General features: G+C 37.5%; 1 protein-coding gene across 1 annotated transcript in view; it reads right to left on the bottom strand.

Annotated features, from left to right (window-relative positions):
* Nucleotides 1-4,075: 4,075 nt before the first annotated feature.
* ofcc1 (orofacial cleft 1 candidate 1) overlaps nt 4,076-25,965 on the bottom strand; it is a 32,456-nt gene continuing 10,566 nt past the window's right edge. The window contains exons 5-8 of the mRNA XM_053487401.1: nt 23,651-23,810; nt 10,226-10,405; nt 4,590-4,725; nt 4,076-4,463 (exon numbers count right to left, since the gene is read on the bottom strand). Coding sequence (XP_053343376.1) covers nt 4,339-4,463; nt 4,590-4,725; nt 10,226-10,405; nt 23,651-23,810 — 601 coding nt within the window. The 3' untranslated portion in view covers nt 4,076-4,338. The remainder of the gene's footprint in view (nt 4,464-4,589; nt 4,726-10,225; nt 10,406-23,650; nt 23,811-25,965) is intronic.

Here is a 25,965-nt window from a genome sequence, read left to right as displayed (position 1 = left end):
GTGGAACACTCCAGTCCTTTGATAGAGAGAGCACCTGCTCTTAAAGTAAAAGCAAGCACAAAGGTTTCATTGCCAACAGCAAAGAGAAAGGCAGACCTGGAGAAGAAGAAACAAGACAAATAGAAGAAAAAGAAGAAGGAGAAGAAAATTGTTTTCCTGTATATTGTTCAGTGGTCTAACTTTGCCAACACAACAGTGACACTGCCATGGTGTCTTAGTGTGTCTGGCTCTGGTATGTTTGAAGATTAGGTGCTGTAGCAATACTGGGATCTTTTATCCCATTTAAACTGGTCTCTACATGACTTCCTTGTTATCCCACCAGTTAAGTTAGATTATAGCGTTAACTGCCACCATTCAGAGAGTCTTAACTGACTTCCAATCCTTCATCCATAGCCAATTTCCAAGTGGTTGGTTGTCTGTTTCTCATCACAGCAGGGTCTTAGACATGTTTCAATATGAGGAATGTTATTGTGGCTCATAGACCATACAGTACACAACAACATACATACTGTAATACATGTCTATAGAAATATATCCACCACACAAATAATATTTAGTTTTCTTTTAGTCATTCATCAAAATGTGCATAACAACAAATGTACTTTACCCATTTATAACATTCATATGAAAAGTATTAATAATTGTGGGTAAAAGGTAAGATGCCCCAGTAGCTCTCATTGAGCATGTATGTGTGGCCATTGTATCTAAAAGTCAATTACAAAGGACAGAAAATCAATCATAACACAGAAATCATTTTTTGCCCATGTCAAAACTGTTGAAAAATATTTAGATATTGCAACAGCATTGCCCATAAAAGTATCACATGGATGTCTGAAAAATGTAAAAAAAAAAAAAAAAAAAAAAAGAAAAAAGACTGCATAGATTCTCAGAAAAGAAGTGTGAGAATCAGGTTGGATATACAGTATCATCATCATCATCATCATCATCATCATCGTCATCACCACAGTGCTAATGAAATAAAGGAATTCTATTAACTTTCAAAATTATAACAAGCTGTGTAATGGTGGAATCAGCAGAGTATTAATGATAACTATCAATACAATATACAGTATATTTAAAGCAATAGTATATTAAACACTGGTTTAACTCCTAAAGAATCTACTCTAATCCTCTATACAATAGTAGAGAAGCTAAAAGCTGCAATGTCCATAAGAATCTAACGACTGCAGTGGGGCCCACAGTTCCTGATCACTTCATACCTGTCCCACACACACACACACTCACACACCCACACACACACACACACACACACACACATTGCAATCCAGCTGCAACTTTGAGGTGTAATGACTTGCCATAAAGAGAATCATCATCGGAATCATCATCAAAATGACAGGTTATTAAGATCCAATATTAAACGATGGGCTTTAATAATGATAGGTTATCTATAAAACCTTTACAACCTGGCTCAGTGCAGGAGCAGGTCTCCATCTCTCAGACACATGTTAATAAGCCCACAACCTTTAATTAAGCTGTATGTATAAGTAGGCTCCCATTATGGCCTGATTTGTGGGCCAGTTCATTTCATCAAAGCCCTGGCCAGCAGACACATACTCAATACAAATCAAGGCAGCTGGAATATTATCCTGCCTAATGGGTTCCCAATATTGATATTTTATCACTGGCTGCTGATAAGCGACTTTTAGGATCCTAATTTTTCAGAATGTGGAGGCAGCACTAAGAATGTATCAACGAGCATTTATTTTATAATGGAATACTTTTTACTTAACAGTTATTATAATGTCTACATCAAATTCAGGTTTAGCTTTTTGGTGTATGTAAGAGGTCTGTGTTTTCAAGTAAAGGGAAGCTAAAGGTTTAAATACAGTGCCTACTCTAAAGAATAGGCTCTTTACCAATATATATGTTCAGTATACTATACTAAGTATATATATTTCAGTAAAAATAAGAAAAACACTTATTATGGTTGTTCCAGGTATTTATGGAGTAAATATTATTATGCTATCCAAAAACAGTCCAATACAGAGTTCAAAAGAACAACAACAACAAAAAAAAAGGAATAGTCCAGGCGATAACTATGCTAATGTAAAATCGGCAAGCAGAGAAGCAGGATCAGTGTCAAAAAAGCAACAAAGCAAACACAATAAATACAAATGGCTCAATGAGTTTAAAAAGACACAACACCACAGGGAGACAATGAAAGACAAGGGTTTAAATACCCACGTAACCAGAGGAAGAAATGTGAAACAGCTGATTACAATTTTACACGTGAGGGTTAACAATAATCAGGAGGGGGGGGTGGGGGGGGGCATTGGGGTGGACAGAGGACACGAAGCAAAGCAAGCACATGTGGAAATGTAAAGAATCAATGCAGAAGTCCAAGGCATCATACTGTCAAGTGCAATGAGCACCGAGGTTTGCAGCATGCAGTATGCAGGACTCTCACTAAACAGCGATAACATTAAAACCACCTGCCTATTATGGTGTAAATCCCCCTTTTTCCAGCTCTGACACCCCAAGGCATAGACCTCGCAGGACCAAAAGTGTGGTATCTGGCAACAAGATGTAACAGTTTCTTTACATCTTGTAAGTTGAAAATTGTGGCCTCCAGAGATCAGAATTCTTAGTCCAGCACACCCCACAGATGTTCGATCGGCTTGAGATCTGGGGAATTTGTGGGGCATGTTCAACACCGCAAACTCTTTGTCGCCTCCCTCAAACCATTCCTAAACAATTTTCCAGTGTGACAAAGAATATTATCCTGCTTAAAGATGCCATTTAAAAATAATGTTAACATGAACAGGTGTACTTAGTCAGCAACAATGTTTACGTATGTGATATTTGTAACATGAATGCCAGGACCCCAGGTTCCTCAGCACAACGTTGTCCAGATTGTCACACTGCACTTGATGACTGTTATTCTTTTCATAATGCATCCTGGTGCCATCATTTTTCTAGATCCAGATGAAAAGAAATGTTTTTTCCACATTTTTAACATATTAGGCCACCTTCTTCCATTGCTCTACGGTTGCTCTGACCAGTCTGCAACTGTGCATGCCAGACAGCAAGTTGCAATGCAATTTGTGCTGCGTTTGCATGGTGTTCAGTATTAACTTTTTTCAGCAGTTCATGCTACATTAGCTCTTCTGTGGGATTGGACTGAATGCGCTAACCTTTACTCCCTACAAACATTAAATGGCCTCGGTGCATATGACCATGTTTCCATTTCACCAGCTTTCCTTCCTTTGCTCACTTTTGTTAGGTACTAACCACGGCATTCCAGAAGTCGCTCAGATCCTGTGCTTATCTACTTTATTTGTCCTGCTTATAAAAATCCTACTGTATGTTTAATTTCCCAAGTTTAACATCCCATGTTCTCACTACAACATTATCATTACATATTTTATCTTTATCATTACATATATTCCCATCAACATTGATATGTTATGTATATGTACAGTATGTATGCACTGATTTGATGACACCATATATATATATATATATATATATATATATATATATATATATATATATATATATATAAATTTTTACTTCGCTTTGATTAATTGCTTTCAGAGTTGTGTTAATTTTTAAAGATATAATGAATGATATATTTATTTGTTCACCTGTATGAATATACACTGCTTTAATTTAATTTTCACATTATAAAAGTTTAAAATAATATTCACATATTTCCACACTTGATGTACTTTTATCCTCTGTTCTTGTAAGGCAAGTTTCATGCTAAATAAAAAATAAAATATGGGCTGTACCAAAAACAATGCATAAGTGGGCATAACTTTTTGATTAACTGACAGGACATGCAAAGTGCACATGGTTGATATATATACTCCATTACAATCAATGCAACCCAACTCTCAAATTGTCTTTGAAAAACCCTTTTGCACAGATGGATGCAAAAATTAGGTTCAGTGATGGCAACTATTTTGAGTAATGTTTATACCATGTTCCTTTGTGTAAAGGAAAAGAGAAACTACCAACATATGCAATTTGAACGAATAATGTCAGTTAATACAAACATTATGCCCACTTTAGTTATAGCCCTCGTATATAAGATTTAGGTTGTCTAATATTTTATCTTAGTGGACAGAAGCTCGTTTGCACACATTTAAACCTATTTTAGAAATTTGACTCAATTCAGAGCTCATTTTATGCCATGCCTTTTTCTGTGTTTAAATTGGTGCCTTTTTCTACACAACTCGAGGGCAAATGCAACACTGTCACCTTTGAAATAAAAATGAAGCTCATAATCAGTTTTAGGAGTACTGTAGCACCTTGCTAAATATGCTGGTGTGTCACCTGATTTTTATTTGAGACCTTTCACACTTGTCACATCTAGAAGTTTTCACTAAGATTCTTAGGTAGTTTTAGCTCCTGTAAAGAAACTAGTCCTGAGTAATCTTTCAATGTTGTGTTGGGTTCACAGGCACTTGCGCTGAGAGGTTCCACTCTGTTACAACCTAAACACACACACACACACACACACACACGTACATGAATCACACAAAACAAAGCAATGATAAACATAGGTTTTAAAAATCTAAAACTCAATTTAAAAGTTCAATTTGTATAAGACCAATGCTTACGCCATGCAGGATTCTTGTTCTTCCTTTCTCTCAGTGCATGTGTTGAACTCTTCAACCTGCGGTCGACTTCCTTCTGCCGTGTCTTCTGACACGGGACATGTTGATGAGCAGCCACACTGTCCAAATCCCCAATAAGCTGACCACCATGATGGGATCACAAAACCAAAAAGAAAAAAAAAATAATAATAATAATTAAGTGCATATATCTCATATCTGAAGGCATTCATATTAATTGAACACTGAAACGCGGGTGCAGGTAAGTTGCTGCACCTCACCTCCAGAGCAGTTGATTCAAATTGTGAGATGTTTACATACTGTACATTATCTGAATGCTAAAAAAAACATAGTTATTGACTGTAAGAAGGATGTTAACCATTTTTCATAGATTCTCTTATTCATTTGTCAACATTGCATCTCAAGAAGATTAGAGAAAACACCATTGAAATAAAACTAAATGTGTTGACCTTCAAGAGCGAGGCAATCGTTATAAAAAAATGCTGAGAACACCCATTTTCACTGTTAAAATACACTGCCAGGGTAAAGAAAAAAAACAGTTGAAAGGCCCATTATTTAATTCCACCGCCTTAATGCTTGATCTGGCAGTGTGGTGTAAAAAGTATTCCTCATGCTTCCAGGACCACTCTTTCACGTGACTGGAATATACCTGATAATATGATCGATTCAGTACATTCAGGTAGTCAGCTGACTTCATTTCTTGGTCATTACTTTGTGGATCTGACCAACTGTAGTATCCCTAGATCATAACATTGTGTCCTTTATTCATTGCTCCAAAGTCCAATGAAACACAAATGCTCACTCACTCACTCACTCACTCACTCACTCACTCACTCACTCACTCACTCACACACTCACACACTCACACACACACTCACACACTCACTCACTCACTCACTCACTCACTCACTCACTCACTCACTCACTCACACACTCACACACTCACTCACACACTCACACACTCACTCACTCACTCACTCACTCACTCACTCACTCACTCACTCACTCACACACTCACACACTCACACACTCACTCACTCACTCACTCACTCACTCACTCACTCACTCACTCACTCACTCACTCACTCACACACACTCACTCACTCACTCACTCACTCACTCACTCACTCACTCACACACTCACACACTCACTCACACACTCACTCACTCACACACACACTCACTCACTCACTCACTCACTCACACACACTCACTCACTCACTCACTCACTCACTCACTCACACACTCACTCACACACTCACTCACACACTCACTCACTCACTTACACACACTCACTCACTCACTCACTCACACACTCACTCACACACTCACTCACACACTCACTCACACACTCACTCACACACTCACTCACTCACCATCTATATTGCTTTATCCTGTATACAGGGTCACAGGCTTCTGGAGCCCCCAGTGAACGGCACACACTTACATGCTACACACACACTATGGGCAATTTGGGAATTCCAGTTACCCTAATCTTTCGGTCGGGGGAGGAAACCAGAGTACCCAGAGGAAGCCCACAAAGCATGGGGAAAACATGCAAACTCCACACATAGAGCTGAGGCAGGAATAGTGCTAGCAACTTGTTTGCAATCACAAACAATGGATATAATCCATTAAGAATGTTTTCCAGAATATAAAGTGTTTTAAATTAACATAGCACCTGGATTTAGATACTAGATACTGCTGGAACTTCGACTCGAGCTGGTTCTTTAGTTAGAAGAACTACAAGAATACCTAAATGAGGGACACATTGCACACAAGTTTTTTTTCATGGTCATCTCAGGCCTCTGACTTAAACCCATGAAAAACTCTGTGGACTAAGCTGAATAGTCAGTAATTTGGAGAGATTGTTTTGGGGGAGTCATCTCATCAAGCATTACAAAGAGGAAAAAAACACTTGATGCTGTTATGTTGGCAAAAGGAGGGTACAGCCTCCTTACAAAGACATTTTTCAACCCACACCTTCCTCCATTAACGGTGGCAATAATTCTGGAGGTCACTGTATATAAGTACTGAATTACAAATATGCTCATCTGCACTGAAAATACTTAAGGAGTTTATGGTATTCTGTCTTATATCTGTCTGATACTAAAAGCATTTTGGACCAGCACAAACCTGCAAGATAATTGCACTATTCACAAACCCATGGTCTTCCAATACAAGTGCTATGCCTTCCAGCATGCAATGTAACACACACATACACACATACACACAGAGTCAAGGACATTATTTCCTAGCACAGAAACAAAAACTAAATAAAAAAAGATAAAACAAGTTAATAAAAGAAAATAATAAACATAAAATAGAAAAGTTAACAAAAGGTGTATGATAAAAAAAAAAAAACTCTGTATTTTTAAGTGAGGCGTCAACCCCGTAGCAAATGAAGCATAGTCTCCCCCTTGACAGCAGCAATCAAACACGTGCAGGAGTAATTATCAGAGCAGGCCAGGGAGGAGAGAGGATTGATGCAGCTTGTCAATTAAAGTAGCTGCAAGGTTCTTTCTTAAAGGTTAACTTTTTCATATTCTGAGAACTGATCTGAGACAGTGTGCGGGTAAGAAGTGTTCCACATGACTGCATACAAGGTGAATCATGAACATGAGGCACAGATAAAGAGCGATAAATGGGAGATTTGATGTCAGCAAGAACCCCTCAATATTCCAGTGTGGCCTTAGTAGACTTTGTACAATACAGCCTTTACTTATTTGCTTATTTTAGAAGAAATTAGTCAAATCAGCGGTATAGCTATGAGTTTGACATCAGTCATACCATCACCTACGTTATGGATTCCCCTAGGGCCAGCTCAGGCCCCTCAGGGTATGACACCACCAGACCTCTTGGTATGTGGCACCAGGACATTTTTGGGTGCCTTTTGGTCTTGTGGGGTGCAGGTTGGGGCCTTCATCAATAGGATGAATTTGTCTTGTGCATCCCATGGGTGCTCACTAAGATTGGGATCTGGAGAGTCTGTAGGCCGGACGGCAGCCTGGGGCTATTTGCATGCTCGGCACCATACAGAACATGCTGTACTGTGGTGCTTTGGGTGTTCTGGTGCCTTTCCACTGTGTCGTGGTGAACATTGAAATTCTTCCTGTAATTTGTGCTGCATTGGCTTTTCTGTAGGATCAGACTGATAGGCTGGCCTTTGATCACATGGGCATGGTTGATCCTTGGGTGCCCATGATCCTACAGTATCACCAGTTTGCTGGTATACAGTTGGTGATCACAATCCTATGGCTAATCGGTATTCCTTGTTAGAATTTAAAACCTAGACTAATTTTTTTTAACCTGGCCTATTATTGTATGTCAGTAATTCAGCTCTAGATATATCTACTGGTGGTAGGCAACTACACAAAAAAACAGATAAACTCTTAACTGTTCCAACAAAAGATAAAAGAAAAAGTGTCCGTGCTTAGTGCATGCTGAATGTTCAGTGTGGTTTTGTTTTTCATTTTCTCTTCTCACAAAGGCATTAATAATCTGTTTGGAGGTAATATTCAAGCTGTTGGAGCTTTAGTTGTGCATTTTTAATGGGAATTTTACAGAAGTGATGCCAGGCTTCACATATGCTCCACTAGACATATGGGCAGGAGAGACGCCACAACACAGTGGGCCACAGCAACATTTTCTTAGGCCACAGACACTTAAACAGTAGCCTGAGAGGAAAGACATGCGCAGACGCACATAAAGCCTCTGTCGTTCTACTGCAAAGCATAATGAATACACAAACGTTTATGTCCAGCGGCAACTTGTTTCTACAGATGAAGCTGCACTCTGCTCAATCAGGAGCTGAGTAGTTATGGTTGCACTCAGGTTTGAGCTGTTATAATGTGCCGTTTCAAGCCATTCAGAAGTTGGTAAACATCTGTTTAAATAATGGTTTGGTTTCATAAGCAATTTCTAACTTTGAGTTTAACATCACAGTGGTGTAATAAAGGTAGGCTGCGATTACTAAATGACTGTTTACATCAAATAAATGTTCGGTCCATATGGTGAGGAAATTTGCTTTCTGCTGCACTGTGTTTAAAATCAGCCTTCCAAAAATCATGGTAAGTGAAATGGGATTCATCCATCAGACACTAATGTCTCAGAATAAAAGGTGCAACACAAGCAATTGCATTAGTGCAACTTTCATGGTAGAAGTCGATGTTATTAGAAATCCATGAAGTACCAACAAGATATAAAATCAGTGTTTGACCTTCTATGAAATATCTTTATGCTCCTTCACTATATCTCTCTGCACCTAGAAGATGGTTGAAGGAGGTAAAGAAGCTATTTTTTCACATAAATGCAAGTGAAGCTCTCACACCTAATGCCTTGAATGAGCTATAGTTATTTCCGCTACATTATATCGGCTTCAAAGCTGGAAAAAAAAACATGAATGTCTCCTGGTACATCTCCTGGACTTATCTTAGGAGGCACTAATTTCCCTTTTTTATTATTATTATTATTATTATTGTTATTATTAGTCGTAGTAGTATTAGTAGTAGTACAGTAGTAATAGTAGTAGTAGTAGTAGTAAAGTGTGTGGGCGGATTTCGGTACAAGTTGGGGTGATATTATACCCTTTATCAAATACAATGCTTCCTGGGTGAATCTCTTAGCAGTCCATATGAAAAGAATGACAAATTCAGATGTGTATTTTTTAAGGGAGGCCCTGTAAGATTTCCCTGTTACACCAAAGCTGTTTTTTTTTTCTTTAAGATCACTTCACACTCCTTTGTATTCTATGCATTTGTGGAGCATCGCTGAGACTGATAGATATGCCGCGGGTTGGCGTCGTTCTCATCCGTCAAAAGCAGACTTGTGATCCGCCATTAGCTGAGTGCAGTCCCTGGGAGCAAGCTGTTGACACACACACGGCATAAATCTGCTGCTTTTGACATGAAAGTTTTAAAATATTAATTTTGTTGGGCTGATCCAGGTTGTTCTTGGGGGGATGCGAGTTAATTCATATGCTTGCAGTTGTTACCAAGTGGAATTTGCGGAACATTTAATTAGACAGCAATCTGGCCAGCAGTCTGCTCAGTGCTGCTCGACTGGGTGCAGTAATGTGTAGCGTCGTGCAAAAACGTACCAGGAATATAGGCAGTGGGGAACACGTCACTGCTCCCCCCTTAGTTCCTAGCTAAAACCCAGTGAGCAGGCGTTAGAGCCAGGTCAGCAGGTAAAGAAAACAATAATGCTTAGCACTTCTTTTAGCTCTCTTTGATCTGAGTGATGTCACTGCCTCAGGCCAGATACTCCTAGACTATGTGTATGTATCTGTCTTCCATCTCTTTCTTCTTCTAGTGAAGATAACAAAAGGTAAAATAAGCTTATTATGCTCATTCGCAAGAATTTCCAGCTCTTCCTTCTTTCTCTAATCCGCACATTAAAACAAATATGAGGACAAAGGTACCAAAATCTGGATTTCCAAATCAAGAACTCCCCTTTAAACCATATTCAGTTTCCAAAACTACCAACACGCCTCGATAAACTGATCCAGTCTTTAAACACCTGACTGGTAGTTTGATCAGTGGTTGAGATTGTTAAATTACATATGACCTTGTAAGATTGAGGAAGCAAGTGTGTATGAGAGAGAAACCTCTCTGTCCTACCTCTACAATGGCTCCACTAGGCTGCCTGAGGAAGTGTCTGTAGCGCTGGCGCAGGCCACTCAGGAACAGTGTGTAGATGGACACATGGGTGCTCGTCTCTCCCGCTACAGTGGGTGCAGCCCCAGGGGAGTCGTACCCTCCAGACTCTTCCTGGGTCCAGATGTAATCATACACTGCCACCTTGTGAGACAAGACACATCCCCGACCCGATTAGGAACTACTCCAAAAAACCTGTAACAATCAAACAGCACAAGAATGACTAGTTCTTGTCTATGACTAGTAGAGGACAGAAGTTGGCAGGAAGACAAAGAGGTCACCATCATCATTAACTCCTCCACCCCAACAGTGTTATGTCTACATGTAGGTTCTTACGGGAAATCTGGCCCAGGTGGAAATTAAAACCTTAAGTAGTGAGCAGAAGTCTCTGTACTGCATACATTTAAAGGTATGCACACAATCAAACAAAGGGTGGAGGTGAGAAGGGCTTTAGTGACACATACCTGCACAAATGCTCACTTTGACGGTATTACCTGCCCGTACCTTAGACAACAGTTCAGCACTTTTCAGATGAATCAAATCCCAAACCAGTTGACAGTAATCCTCTTTAATTTAGCCACTCTTCTTCAGCTTTACTGATGATCTGTACTCGCTGGGGCAGAAATGTAGGGGATCAAGTTGCCAGATTACTCAACCAATTACGACCCTGGCACGGCACAAAGCACACCCACAGCCTCGAGAAACGTTATTTTAATCCAAATACTTAACAGGATAAAAAACAAAGAAACAACCTAAAAAATATCCCAAACCTATGCACGTCATCTGAGCATGCATGATTACTGAGGTCTGGGTGAAATGAGAACAGAAATGTACTTTTGCTCAATATGGATGATAAATTCAGTCCAAAAGAAAATTTCACCCAGAGATTCTTATGTTTCCCGATAGTATGGTCATGCAAGCTACTGACATGTTACTGTGGCCATGCTTGCTTCGGTTGGGCTTAGGTTTATTTGCATTTTTGACTGAACTACACTTTTTATAGTTGGGCAGGTGTCAGCTTGCACAGCTCTCATTTGGCTGTAAAGGTGTGTGTGCTGTTTAGGTGCCGAACAGCGTGGAAAATATTAGCAAACCAAGTGTGTGGCAAGGTATATAGGTCTTGGCATCGATGTGACAAGATCAAGCTGTCTCTCGCCCAGCTAAACCAGATTACATACAACATAGTGTCAGGTTTCATACACACACATACTAACCATAAGCACATAGACATTTACATAAAACAATACACCTAACTGGCATACAGTGCGTGACCTTTTTACGTACATACAATATTTATGCATAGACAAGATGTTTAGCCAGTGATACAGCCAAGCCCATTGCTGAGAATGTGAGATCTATCAGTCTGAGACACCAGCAGAAGTTGAGAGTAAAAGAAAAACTCCTTTGGAAGAGGGAACAGATTCAGGCGCATCTGTCTCAGTGATCGAGAAAGAAGTCTACAGGCTAGGACAGGCCTGAATTACTGCATGAATATTTCTGTCTGTCTGTCTGTCTTTTTTTCTTTTTCTTAAACTATTAGAATTTGTTCTGTCCTCTCCTTCGTTCAGTTTTTCCCACTCAGTTTGCATGCTTCGTATGGATCTTACCAAGACTTAATCAAGGTGAAATGCACAAGTTTCAACTATAAGTCTCAAGGTGACCCCTGAATTGGCCCAGTAATTACAACTCTGATCAACAACAAGAAAAAAAAAACAGCAGGAAAGTGTTATGTTGTCGGGGAAATGAGGGCAGGGTCAGGCTGCGACAGAAACTTCATTTCAAGTATATTTTTTTAATGGCTATTTAAAGGTGTTGCCTATACAGGCAGCTGTGGCTAAAAGCACAAGAGTCATTACCAAATGCAATTAGACACTTCATAAGCACAGAAAGCCCAGAGAGAATGCTCTTACTGTGCACCGTCAGAGGAGATTGTGAAAGACATAACCAAGCAAACTACAGTAGGAACACTCCCATTTCCCTATCATTTATAACCTGAAGTGTCTTATCTGTGTCTGGACTTGGTGCGGCCTGTATGGCACGTGTGTACTATATACAGTTTTATATGAAACCATCACACGTCTAAGGTTGTACATTATGCACTATACAGACTATAACTGATTAAGTCTCTGTAATAATGATAAAATCTGGAAGTCTGTTTAATGTAGCTCAATGCAAAACTGCATGCATAATTTGGAGTAAAAAATCCTGATTATACCTACATACTGTACATCATGATATATCTTAAAGTTTTTTCTTTTTACCTAATAATTTATCAATTCAACCTATTGATAAACATCCAATAAGAGAGTAAGTGGGTGTTTAAATAGGTGTGTGTGTGTGTGTGTGTGTGTTTGTGTGTGTCTGTTTGAATGGCGTATGACTGGTTTCTGTGCCATTGTCCTAGTGCTGGCACTAAGTGACTGATGTAGACTCAAAGCCTGGGTGTTCTCAGAGAGCCCATCTGTGGATTAAGCAGATAGCATTCAAGTGAGCTAACCTAATTCTAACCAATCTAGCCTGGATTTATTGAGGACGTCTGTACACGGGATCTGATAGAGGCCCATATCAGTCCCTTTATATGCATCAGCAGAGACAGCAACTGCTTCTTTGTGGACTATAAACATCAAACCATGTCTCCAAACACTGACATAAATTCTGCATTTTACAAATGTTACGGCAAATGCACAGACAGGCCGGGATCCAGGAAGTGGAAATAAAAACGGCAGCCGACGACGCTCAACTCTCCTCAAAATGAGCCTGCGCCTGCTCCCAGCCAAATGAGATTACATGTTTCCAGATTTGTAAAAATGGATATACGAAATTTGATAAGCGTCGCACTCAAGTGTAAGTGTCTCCTGTATTCAATACATTCTTAATGTACAAGCTAAAAGAGTGGTGTACCAGGAAGAGCTGCTTCATAATGCAGTTGTAGTTGTGCTGATGGAGGGTCACGGGAGATTGGCGTGGTTCTTTCGATATGCTCTGCAGCGGCAAGAGGGAAAGTGACAATAACAAGGCGCCAAAAATGCGGTTTGAAAGAAACATGTTTTTAAGGACATATATGAAATAATACATTTAAAGGCAGTGAGCATTGCGGGCAGTGATCCCAAACCAGGAAAACGCTACATATCCCTCACACAGGACTGGTGTTTGATTTTATCAAACTGATTTTCTATCATACAGTATACACTTTCTTGTATTATACTTAATAAAATAGGAGACCATCCTTCAGGAAACGAAAGGGACCTAAACAAAGCTTTGTGTCATCTCACTCTCAGTGATCCAAATAAGATAGTGCCGTCATTACTGAGTCTACTCATCTGCAGCACTCTCTTTTTAGCCTAATTTTACCTTCCATCTGCATACTCGTTGAGCTAATTAAATCTTTCCCCTCTCTCTCGCCATCTCTGTCTCTCTAGTCATGGGAATGACAAATAATGCAATGCAATTTTGGCACATTATTATGTATGAAATGTGAAGAATAATGTATTCCACTCGGCTGAATATCTCTAGACTTGCATGTAATGAGCACAACAGCAAAGTCAACCGTGTGTATATGTATGTTCGGTATATGTGTGTGTAAGAGAAGTTTCTCACTTCTGCATTCCTTGCATAGTACAGTACCTCCAATCAACTTTCAATCTGTACTGTGCGTCCTATATACTGTAGTGTATATACTGTATATGCATGTGTATGTGTGTGTGTGCATGTGTGTGTGTATGCATGTATTACACATACCCAGATAGATAGATAGATAGATAGATAGATAGATAGATAGATAGATAGATAGATAGATAGATAGATAGATAGATAGATAGATAGATAATTATAGAATAAGAAAGTGATAAAAAGAGTGCAGTGTTGCACCTGGTGGATCCTCTGGGCTCCTGGTTCTGTCCCGCTTGGCTGTAATTTACAGTGGGGAAAAATAATTAGAATCTCACTTTTGCGAAGAGTGGAGTGAAAATGTAAACAATGCTTCCCTGCGGGCGAGTGCTTTATCACAGTGACAGGTGCATTTGAATGAGTCTGTGTGTGAGTGTGTGTGGCGGACAGCCTGGGTTATTTATGTGGTAGTGGCACATGGCAAGCCTGGTACAGTTTGATATGATAGAGCACAGAGTGCACAGACAGGGTTGGTCGATCTAAACGGAATGATTGACGGACAGACAGAACCAACAGGAGCCAATGTGGGTCAGTGAGAGCCCTATAACACACACATCCAAAAATACAAAAAGGAGCTATGCATAAAGACTAGGCTTTAATTTACAAAAAGTAGTATGACTGCATGTATGCATAATATGTAAAGAAAAACCTAGGCATGCTCATATTTTGGGTTTACCTTTTAACAGTCTTGCAAATGCAAAAATTTTCTTTTTCTCTTATTTCACACATACAGACTGTTTTCAGGAATGCAAGCCTGACCTAATCGACCCTCTAGTGTTTGAGCGCTGTGTAGACAGTTGTTTACACTGAACACAGTTGAGTCACATGCAAATCTCACAACCCATAAATAAGAGACACCGCAAATGTATTTCATGCTTTACAAACAAAATATCCATAAGCATTCGTTAACTTTTGTTCGGTAACTTCTAACACTGATCGCAATTGAGGAGGATCTAAAATACTTGTCAAGGTTCAGGAACATACAGTAGTAATCACAGTGACTGGGACATCAATCCATCAACATGCTTACACACATACACACACTCAATATCATCTTGGGGTTTATTTTTAGCATCGTCAATACCATTAACTTCATGTTTTAGGCAGGAGATGGAACCTGTGAAAAACACACATGATCCCAAACTCAGGACCAAACAGAGGACCTGTGGAGTGGCAAATATATGCTGAAAATTGTTATGTATTTTCTTTGTATTGTAAAATATATTTGATGTATCTCTTAATCTCTTATTAATGAGCTGTAATACAATCATTTATTAATAATCCATAAATAACAAACTAGTTTTCCGCATGCATCCGTCTACAGTATGTGTGTGTGTGTGTGCGTGCGTGCGTGTGTGTGTGAGCGCATGTGCTCTACAATTCTTCTGTTTCCAACTGCAACCATCTCATATGATTAATGCCCACATTTTAACTATAATGTTTACATAATAACAATGCAATTTTTATTCTATTTCTGTGTATGCAGAGTTTTATGCCTGAGAGTTCATTTTGTAAAGCAGCAGAGCAGATACGTTGTAATTCGAATTCATATTCTAAACCAGCAGATGCAGAAGGCTCAGCTAATCAGAGCTCGGCCCCACGCATGGATAACCCACACATTGCCAGCCATTAGAATAGAATAGAAATAGGCCATTATTGTAGACTTGTGGAAGAAGGAGCAGCCAGTTTATGCAATTAATGCTGTTTATCTGCCATTTGGATTTGGAAAGGCTGAATGTAACCTGGTATAAGCTCAGACAGGACAGACAACTGGAGAAAAAAAGCATGTTTCAGTACAGCAAGGCAATGCTTCTTTCATTTACTCCAGGGAAAACTCGCACTCTGCATTAAAACATAAACTATTTCAATGTATTTATAAGAAATGCATCTTATAATAAAATGTACTGTTTAAAATAGTGTAAAGAGAATAACTATGGATTCAGAACTGAGAAAGAAAAGAAAGACAAGGCAAAACACTGAGAATGATAATATCTTATCTGAGAATTATCATATTGATGCATCTGCATAATTCCCTGTTACTAATCTGCTTTTATAAATGCTTTAAAAAGCATGTTTAATCCATAAACAATTCCTTAAGGCAATTTACCACTTAGCAGCATAGAACAAGACTGCCTGGGCAAGACACTTTCTAAGTTTTGTTTCTTCAGAGTGGCTTGGCATTTTGCAAAAATAAATAAATTAATAAATACATACAGTATTAAAAAAGCATGTAGTTAGACTGTATAGTGTATGTATTCCATTTTGTCTGATTTTGTAAATTTTCTCATAATATATGCAAAAAATAATGAATAAATAGTGATTTTGCTTAAATTATTAAATAATAAGATATGTTCCTTCAAATTTCATACTTTCCTGAAAATTGTAAAACTATTTTACAATTATTGATACTTTGTTTGCTTTAAGAATATATCCCAATGAACTATACTTAACATATTTGTTATTTTGTAATCTTTCATCTTACAATGCATAAAAAAACAAAAAAAACAAAGGTGGGGTGGGGGTCACGAAAAAAGAAAAAAGAAATAAGAAATAAATACACAGCTCTAATTTAAAACAATATCATTAGTAGGCCGGACTAATCTGAAAGGTGTTCTGAATGAGAACTAAATTTAGAACATAGATATTCTTTCTAAAAAATTCCATTCATCCAGAACATCTCTAGAGAATGCTCCCTCATCTGTCAACAGTTCAATTTGTTCCCTCTGTTCTACATTATGAGAGGAGGAGGGGTGCAGGATCTATGAGAGTTTGAACATGTGGACCCAATTTTGCAGCATCCAGCTGCATTTGTTTTGACAGCTGACTTGGTGAGCAACATATTAGGATGAAATGAAATGAAAAGCCTATCTCGGATGTGTCTGCTGAATGAATCTCCCATATTTTCTGGAAACAGTCAGCCTAGCTGTTTAGTCAGATGAAAGATTCCTCTTTTTCAGACTTTGTTTTTGGCGTAAGTATGAACCACAATAAAATCCGCATCAGCGACAATGAAAATATTCATCACTGTGAGGGGAAATCGCTAAATATGTGATATCATTTTGGATAAAATTCCTACTAAACCGAAACCAGACCCAGTATTACTTTTTGACTTAGACCCAAGCCATGTCATTTGATGATAAGAATGAAGCATAACTTAATGAAAATATGCTTATTAAGATGCATTCATATTCATATTACATATTCAAATGGCAACATTCAACACCCAAGTATCACAGTTGTTATTTCATGAAGTCATTTTAAAACGGTTTCTTCTCAAATATTAAGTGCATGTCATGTTTTATGGATAAACTGTTAATCAAAAAGTCAGAACTACTTAAGATATTAAAGCAAATCCTAAATCAAAATCTGGCTCCATATATTATATAAACTCGCATGTGAACTGATGGGAGTGTACCTCCAATGAAGGTGTAAGAAAAATGAGTAGGCACATAGAAATGGGCCATTCTGAGATAATGCATGATAAATCTAATAACTGTAAACAGAATCCCATGAAACAATATTTTTGTATGGACTATGTTGGGAAGTAAGGGAATAGGAAATAAGCATTTCAAAGGTAAACTGCTCAGTATAAAATTATTTTGGTGATACAGCTGATAAATGACTTTGTACAAATTGTCCTCTTTCTTTTTTTACTGCCTCCACAGTAGACTGCATACTATATATAAAATATAATTGAATAAATGTGCATATACATATACCATATATTATTTTAAACATTACCTTTATTTTAAACACAGTTGAGTCTGTGTTGCAACGTAGTCTTAGATTTCTGATACCTAGTGTAGGCTTTTGCTTTTGAATCCCATCTGCCACAAGGTTGTTAAATTCTGGTCAATTATATTTTATTTATACAGCACTTCTGACAATAGACATTGTCACCTTTTCAAAAAAAGTCTATGTTGTGTATTCTGAGATACTTTTCTGCTTACCATGGTGGTGAAGAGTATTCATGCGAGTTGTGTAGGAGGTTTCATCTACAGAACGGCTGTTGGCTGAGTGTAAAAACTATAAGACTGTTGTCTTAAATACTCAAAACATCCTGTTTAAGTGTATAAAAATATATTTGGATTTTTTTTTTAACCTCACTTTTCTCTACTTCATTTACCATTGTGTGGCTGCACAACGTTCACACATTACTGCCCAGCAAAAGCTTTTGACCTTTTCTCCACGGCAGGCCCACCCCTTCCCTAGTCACATCTCATATTGTGATGGGTGTATGAAGACTCTGTAGCCTCAGGCCTGCCAGCCCATGCACAGCACTGTCCACTAATAGCATCCTGTAATTGAAGAAGCAGCTCTCAGACATAATGCAAGCAAACAGCTTTGTAAAAGGACGTTGGTGTGCTTGCAGAGGGGTGCAGGTGCCTCACTCTGACCCCAGCGGTATCAGGTCAACCCCTCCCTCATGTCATTTTGTCATGTTTGTGTTCCTGTTTTGGGTTTGCTTTCAGGGAGCCCTGCTTCCTGAATTGACCCATAGTGAAGCCGGAGCCGCCGGTCATGGGCTGCTAGCCAGCAGGTGAGAATTAGTGAACAAATTCTATGGCTAATTTACGCGTGAGCTTAATGGACTTCTTTCTCATGTTACTGTATCTGTTGATGCTAGTAAATACATGTAGGGGTCAGCAGAAGATAGTGATGTAAACTGTTGTGGCTGCACACACATCAGTCAGGCTCAAAACTTGTAGACTGATACGTGGAGATGTGATGTAACAAGTTTGAAAAGAAACTGTTTATGTTGTTAAGAAGTGTGCAGTGAGTGCGGGATTAAGGCCACAGATGACAGCAGAGGTCTTGCCTATTGCTCACTTAATAATATATGAGAGAGACAGAGAGAGAGAGAAGTTTATAAAGAAAAACCAACACAGTCTGCTCATCATTAGGCCTCAATTCTGCATTCTGCATCTCATGACAGCCCCCAACACACCCACCAATCCGTTGTTTTGCAAAGCACCTTCGGTGTTCCCTAAATTCTGCCTGTGGAAACACATTAAGGAGAGACGGGGAGACAAACGCTGTGGCTTTGTTAGAATCTTGATGCAATTTTAGTTGCGAAAACATCTCGGGGGCTATCAGCGGCCATTAGCAAAATCAATGTCACCATGAAGTTTCTGGAGAATTATGGCGAAGATTAGAGTTCTGGTGCACGGCTGCTCCGTCACTGTCAGACACTCTGTGACAAAACAGTTTGCATTACCTGCTAAAACGCGGCAGGCATTAGTACCTCCCTCCCAGGTACAGTAATCAAGAAGGCGACAGCAGACAATTAATGAGGTCCATCTGCACCAATGGCTATACATAATTAATGCCCTCATTACACACACGCTATGATTTTAGGCACCACTTCATTTTCTATCTCTCTCTCTGCTCCATGTAGTTGCTTTACAATGCAGCACACAAAAACTGAAGAAGAAAAAATAAAAAAAAAACAAAAAAAAGGATTAAATAAAGGGTGATTTGCCAACTTTCACATGGACAGATAACCTCCATCACTGGAAGCTCTTCTGCACGGTTGTGACATTGGAAATTGTTGTAATTCTTACTGAATATTAAATAAGCACAAAAATAATATGCAAATCATACTGCCATTTATGTTATAATATTCAGTACTCAAATGTTAATAGCAGAGTGTAATATCTTAAACAGGAGCAATAATGATCATCACATGGCCTGAAAGAATATAAACCATAATATAAAGTTAATTAAAGGGTAAAAAAATCTGATTATGTTTTATGATCAGCTGCTGAAAATTACAGGTTTGATGATAATAACACCAGGCCATTTTTGTCTGTTATTGAATGTGGATCTTGTTTTATTGTTTTAATGCTCATGGGAAACAACTAGCATTAACACTTTACTACTATTAGGTCCTTAAGCATTTTTCTGTTGTACAATATACCTGCTGAAATAAAACTGCCGCGTATGTCACCAGGTGGTTAAAGAGCATAACCTTTTTTCATTTCTATGTGTAACATGTGGAAGAAAAAGAGACACCAGAGACACTGTGTTTTTTTTGTTTGTTTTTTTTTGCTGCTGGATTAGTATTAGTATGTGGTTATAATACTGCATCACAGTAAAACCCCTGGACCACATGACAACCAACTTGAAATGCTAGAGACAGGGTTCAATTAAGATCTATTTTATAGTCTGTGCCTCCATGACAAAAATACCATTTTACTAAGAAATGGCTGTATCCGTTTTCTCCATGTATGTAAATGGAGCAATGTAGTCACACTGACTTATGGTTTAATTATTTGTATGGCAAAAGTTCCCAGCAGTACGCATCTGTCACATAGTGAATCTTCAGCCATGAGAGCCAACAGCTCTGTTTCTAACAAGAAGCAGCCAGGCCCTACTTAAAGTAATATATAATAACACGAAGATAATGGATTCAATTAAAATAAATATAAAATGCAAATATTTTAATGATTAATTAGATTTAAAGTAATTAAATTAAATAAATGATCATTTATCTTTGAACTAAACTGCTATTGTTTTTGTTTATTACCTTAAAAGATCTGAAAGTGTAATAATGTTATGACTGTCTTTTATTTCTGAATAAAGGTCTGTTTATTTAACATTTTTGCATGGTATAATAAAATGAGAAGAATTTTGCTTAACATTTATCAGTTCACCTCAATTCTTCTTATTTTTTTTTTTAGAGATGTAATAATTTAATCTAGGGGTATTGTGTGGAATAGTTTCTTACTGTTGCTTTTCAATACTTGGTTTAGTCAGTTATGTATTCATTCTAACATTATTAAAAACATTTATAAAACTCTAAACTATAAAATATATAATTAACTTTATATTAATTATAATATGTATTTATTTATATATTAATATATGGAATTTTTGATACTACTGTATGAGTTTAAGTAAATTAGTTTATTTATTTATTTATTTTTGTCAAATAAATCAAAGTTTTTATAAAATACCACCATTTATTTAGTCTGATTATTATTTCATTAAGCCTTTGATGTCTAAAACACTGAAAAACACCTTTAGATGAATCTTTGCTTACTTCACTATACAGAACATTTTAAACCTGCACATACTGTATGTACCTACGTACTTGTACATGTGGCTGCCTTTAAGGCAACAAGTTCAATAGGCATTGCAAACCTGTCACCTTTCAATGCTGATGTGAGTAAATGTTTGCTGCCTTACCCCAGATCTGGGTTAAATATTCAGGGTGTAATGACCAAAAAGTTCCATATTGGTGTCACATGGTTACAATTCAACATGAAATCACTTGGGAAAATGCAGATGCTGCATTTTGTGACAAACTATATTTTATAAATTTATTTATTTATAATCCCTATATTTGTTTCTTATGATATTTTTATGCTAATCCCCATTTACCGTGTTGAGGGTGTTAAGAGCAAATGATTTAAACAATATTTAAAATTAATTATTTAAAATAAATATATAAATATAATGAAGGTTTATTTACCATATTTATCAACTATATTTACCATATTTATCAACTCCAATTTAACATGCTGTATTGGGCACAGTTAAATCTAATATCTGTTTTCTTAAAATAATCATTTACTGATCTGGTGATTACAATTTTGTAATGGTCATCTTTATGAAAATTAACATTTTTATTGTACAAACATGATTAACACAAATTTCTTCTACAAAAGTGTATGCATAGGCTAAAACCTGCTAAAATACTTACTGTAACATTTAGGAAACATTTAAAACATCCTATAGCTCTGTTTCTCTACTTGTAACTATACCATTTGCTCAGTTTTGCCTTCTTTCTGCTAATGAAAGCCTCATGGCCTCTTGTTATTAAAATTGTGCTTCTCCTATATTAATTGGGTTCATAATAAGAAACATGCTGGATTCACTATTTAATTGCTATGCCACATTTGGAATACAGTTTTGGAAATGTATTTTTAATGAAAACCACTGCATCCTGACCTAATCATATCAAACTTCTCCTATCTAATTAAAGATGCAAAAACCATTAGAGTTGCAAAATATTAGTTTCAGATTTGTCTCAATGCTCCCTTCCTTATCTGCATATGTTTCTTTGATATGGTGATGATAAATAGTTAATGAGATATAAATGACAAAAATTTGCATGTAGGCAAATTAGTTTAATAAGGATATGCATTTGTAGAGTTGGAAAAGTCACCCTTTTTTGCAGGGTGAACTTGCTATAATAATTATGAAATAATGGCCCAGGCCGTCTTATTTAAATGAAAAATTGCCTGGCTGGATAATGTTAAAAATGGTGAAATGCAATAACCCTAAATTTTCATCATGCTGGCAAAGGGGTTTAATGTGTTATCATTTTATCAGTTCAATAAGGAGGAATTAGGGGCAATATTAGGAAAGCAGTGATTGCTGTAATCCTGGAACAGAACTGCACAGCGACTAAAGGTTGGGTTGAGGTGAAGAGATGGTGAGAAGTCATTGCCCAAATAAGAATCTTTGCAAATGCATTCCAGTGTTCTCCAGGCAGACGGAACTAGTGAGGTCTTACTCTGCGTGCCACTAACCAAGCCCTGAAGGTCAGAGAGTGAAAAGATGAAAAAAAAAGTAGGAAAGCAAAAGCAAAACAGAGATGTTGAGCTGACAGCAAAGAGTGTCTATTAGTACTGTAAAAAACGGCTTTGAATCTTACAGTAATTTACTCAGGGGCCCAACCTTAACCTTCACCTTCAGTTCAGTTGCATTAATTGTAAGTATTTCAAAAGCATTAAGCATATGCTACTGTATTCAAGCTATTACTGTACTCTACTGTAAATTGGTTTTTAGAGTTGTATGTTGTAAATATTTACAGAACTTTAATGGCAATCCTTAGTACTTTTTAACTGTGAGTATGTGGTGTGTGTGTGTGTGTGTGTGTGTGTGTGTGTGTGTGTGTGTGTGTGTGTGTGTGTGTGTGTGTGCGTGCGTGCGTGTGTGCGTGTGTGTGTGTGTGTGTGTGTGTGTGTGTGTGTGTGTGTGTGTGTGTGTGTGTGTTTATGAGCATGGGTAACACTGCATGCAATGGTAAAGGGCTAAATGCAGATCTTTGCTAAATGATTTTTTCTTGACTAAAATATACAGTAAAATGGTTTCCATAGTCTAATCAAACAATTGCTAACTGAGATCCAGTTTGGGTAATTATCCCCAAGTAATTAACATGAAACTAAAGACCTTTGAGATGAATTTGTAGCTTTCTGAGATGTAACTAAAGAACTCTAATCATTTACGAAAGACTACTATCTTCAAACTCCACACGTGAATTATATATCATCTCTAATTCCTAAATTCATCAGGTATTTTTCAATGATCATCCATTGTGATGTTGCAGGAATCTAGATTCAAAACCATTAGAGCATGTTAAAATGCCATTAGGCTTTGATAGACTCACATTAAATACTAAATAATTAATATTAAATAAAAAAAATGTGTTTAAAATCATTTACAAGAAGAAGTAAATTTTTAAAAATGAATTTTCTTTTTCACATAGTCTTGCAGGCTTGACATGAGCTATCAGCCAGCAGTTGGGCAATTTAGCAGAGGCAATCTAATGGATTAATATTAAGCTCTTTTTTTAAATCACACATTAATCCAGTTAAGCTTTTGGGTTTGAGAAAAGCTCTGAGACATTTGGCAATCTTTTTGTTGGTTAAAGTTTGGTTGAAATATTGATACAACAGGAGCAATAAATTGAAGCAAAATATGAGCACAAACCTTTCGTCTCTCCCCATTGAAGCCTCTCCACTGCTCTGCTTTCTTTACAATAAAGCTAAGCTCCTGATTGGACACTTCACAATCATCGGGGATAAAAAAGGCCCTCTCTGGACTGTGGAGACGAAGGTACACATCAAGCATTCTGCCATCATTATGCAACCTGGAAAAAAAGATTGGCCACATAAGTTTGTTAACCAAACACTTGCATGTAAGTTGTTCTCATCACATACTGTAGGTCATATTTATTTAGCTAAAGTACTGTTTATGGTAAACATTTCTTTAATAACCTGCTTAAACAATATCAGTGAGAGGGATTGCTGCTGTACATGACTTGATATGATACTGTTTTTACAGTTCTACAGTACCACCGCCAGTAATTATCATGAGTTCTCACCAGTTATTACCACATCGCCCATACAGTCCTGGCCAATCTAAACCATTTCTGCTTGTTAGGGCCATTAAACAAGTTCATGACATGAACCAGGCAATCCGATCATGGCTTCTGTGTATTGGAAAAACCTTTATGGTATTAAAGCGCCAATGAAAAACTGGGATAAGTGCATGGAATTATACATAGAAATAAAAATATTTAATATTTTGTTGAAATGCCTTTTGCTTTGATTACAGCTGTTGTATCATTTAAATAATCTTATCCAATGCCACAATGTTTACTTCAGTCCAGAGTCACTCTCTCCAAGATTCTGTACTGATGATAGGAGAGTCAGACCAACTGCATAAACTGTTCTCCAGTACATCCCAAAGATTCTCAGCAGGTTTTAAAATCCCAAATCTGTGGTGGCCAATCCATGTGAAAAAGTGATTTCTTATGCTCTCTGAATCATTCTTTTACAATTTAAGCCTGATGAATCCTGGCATTTTTTTTAAATATGCCAGCAGGGAAAAAAAGAAATCCAGTGGTGGAAAAACCTGGTCATTTTATATATTCAGGTAATCATCATTTTTTGAGCTCGTAACCATAATCAACTTAACCTGACCAACGAAGGCACCCAGATCTTCCAGGTTTTAATAAAGCACTTTACAGTTCTTAATTAATCACAGCAATTATCAAATGGAAGGTTCTTACCTATTTGCTAGGTTTAATCCACTTCTTTCTGGATGGGCAGTGTAGTTTACTTACACTTCTACCCCATGTCTATAACTTATTACTGATAAAGCTTGAGAAGAATAGCAGAATAGTGATGTGATAAATTGTGGCTCATGACAGCTCAGGGCAACCAAGCTGAATTTTTGATGTCAGAAATAGACTAGGCTGCTCAATAGCCCAGTTGAAGTGTTGCATGAATTAGCAGGAAATTGGAAATCTTTATGTCACTCAAAATGAATGTAAAATGACATATATACATTGAATAATAATCGGCTAAACAATATATGATTTGCAAATGATCAGATTATGCAGTGCACACCCATTCTTATGGAACAACACTTGGTACAAGTTCTGACATCTTCTGAATCTTATTGACCTGTGTTGTCTCACTGGATAAGCAGAACTTGTCTGTAAAGGTGTGTCTAATATCTTTACTCTTTCATACAGTAAATCCTCGCTTTAGCTCGGCCTAAAGATGTGTTTGCAGAGATAAGATGGAAGCTTTGTCTGAAGAGGAGCGCTTGAGTAAAAATGAGGAGGATGGAACAGCTATTGATTGGAGTCTTGAGGTGGCAGTGCATCAGACATCTTCTCTTCTAACAACTTGGCTTCTGTTCAAAACTCTCTGATCTTCGACCCCAACAAAGGGATTTGGTTCAGTTAAAGGGTAATCGGGACTCAAATAAACCTCACATGACAAAAAAGACTAACTCATGCAAGAGAAGAGCTTACTGTCTCAATGGGAGAAAGCAGAGAGTGATGTCTGTTGGCTATCATATGTAAAACATGACCTCAACACATCTGAATAACTCACATGTACTGAAACAAAGCTAGATTCAGTTCTCTGACATGACCAAGCTTTCATGGCATAGAGTAAATATCAGACTGTTTCAGACTGATATCTTTCACAATGATTTACAGAAAAGGCCACAATCAATGCAATTATCATATCAAAACAAGTGTTAGTAAATGAACTGAACTACTATATTGGCTTAAACTGGATTTGATGCAAGGCCTATCTAATGACTTAAATTTTATTTCACAGTTTTGATTCCTAGAATATCTTGACTTATTCGCATACAATTTTTAGGGATAGATGGGAATTTTATAAAGGTAACTTTCTCCTACAGTATACCAGCTGCCAACCCCCTGACTTACCATGTAACATCCTGATATTATTAATCTTATACACGTGGTGTGCTCTTTTTTT

This window comes from Clarias gariepinus, chromosome 26 (genome assembly GCF_024256425.1).
Source record: "Clarias gariepinus isolate MV-2021 ecotype Netherlands chromosome 26, CGAR_prim_01v2, whole genome shotgun sequence".
NCBI lineage: Eukaryota > Metazoa > Chordata > Actinopteri > Siluriformes > Clariidae > Clarias > Clarias gariepinus.
The sequence above is the reverse complement of the archived record's forward strand: the minus strand, read 5'-3'. Positions and strand labels throughout refer to the sequence as shown.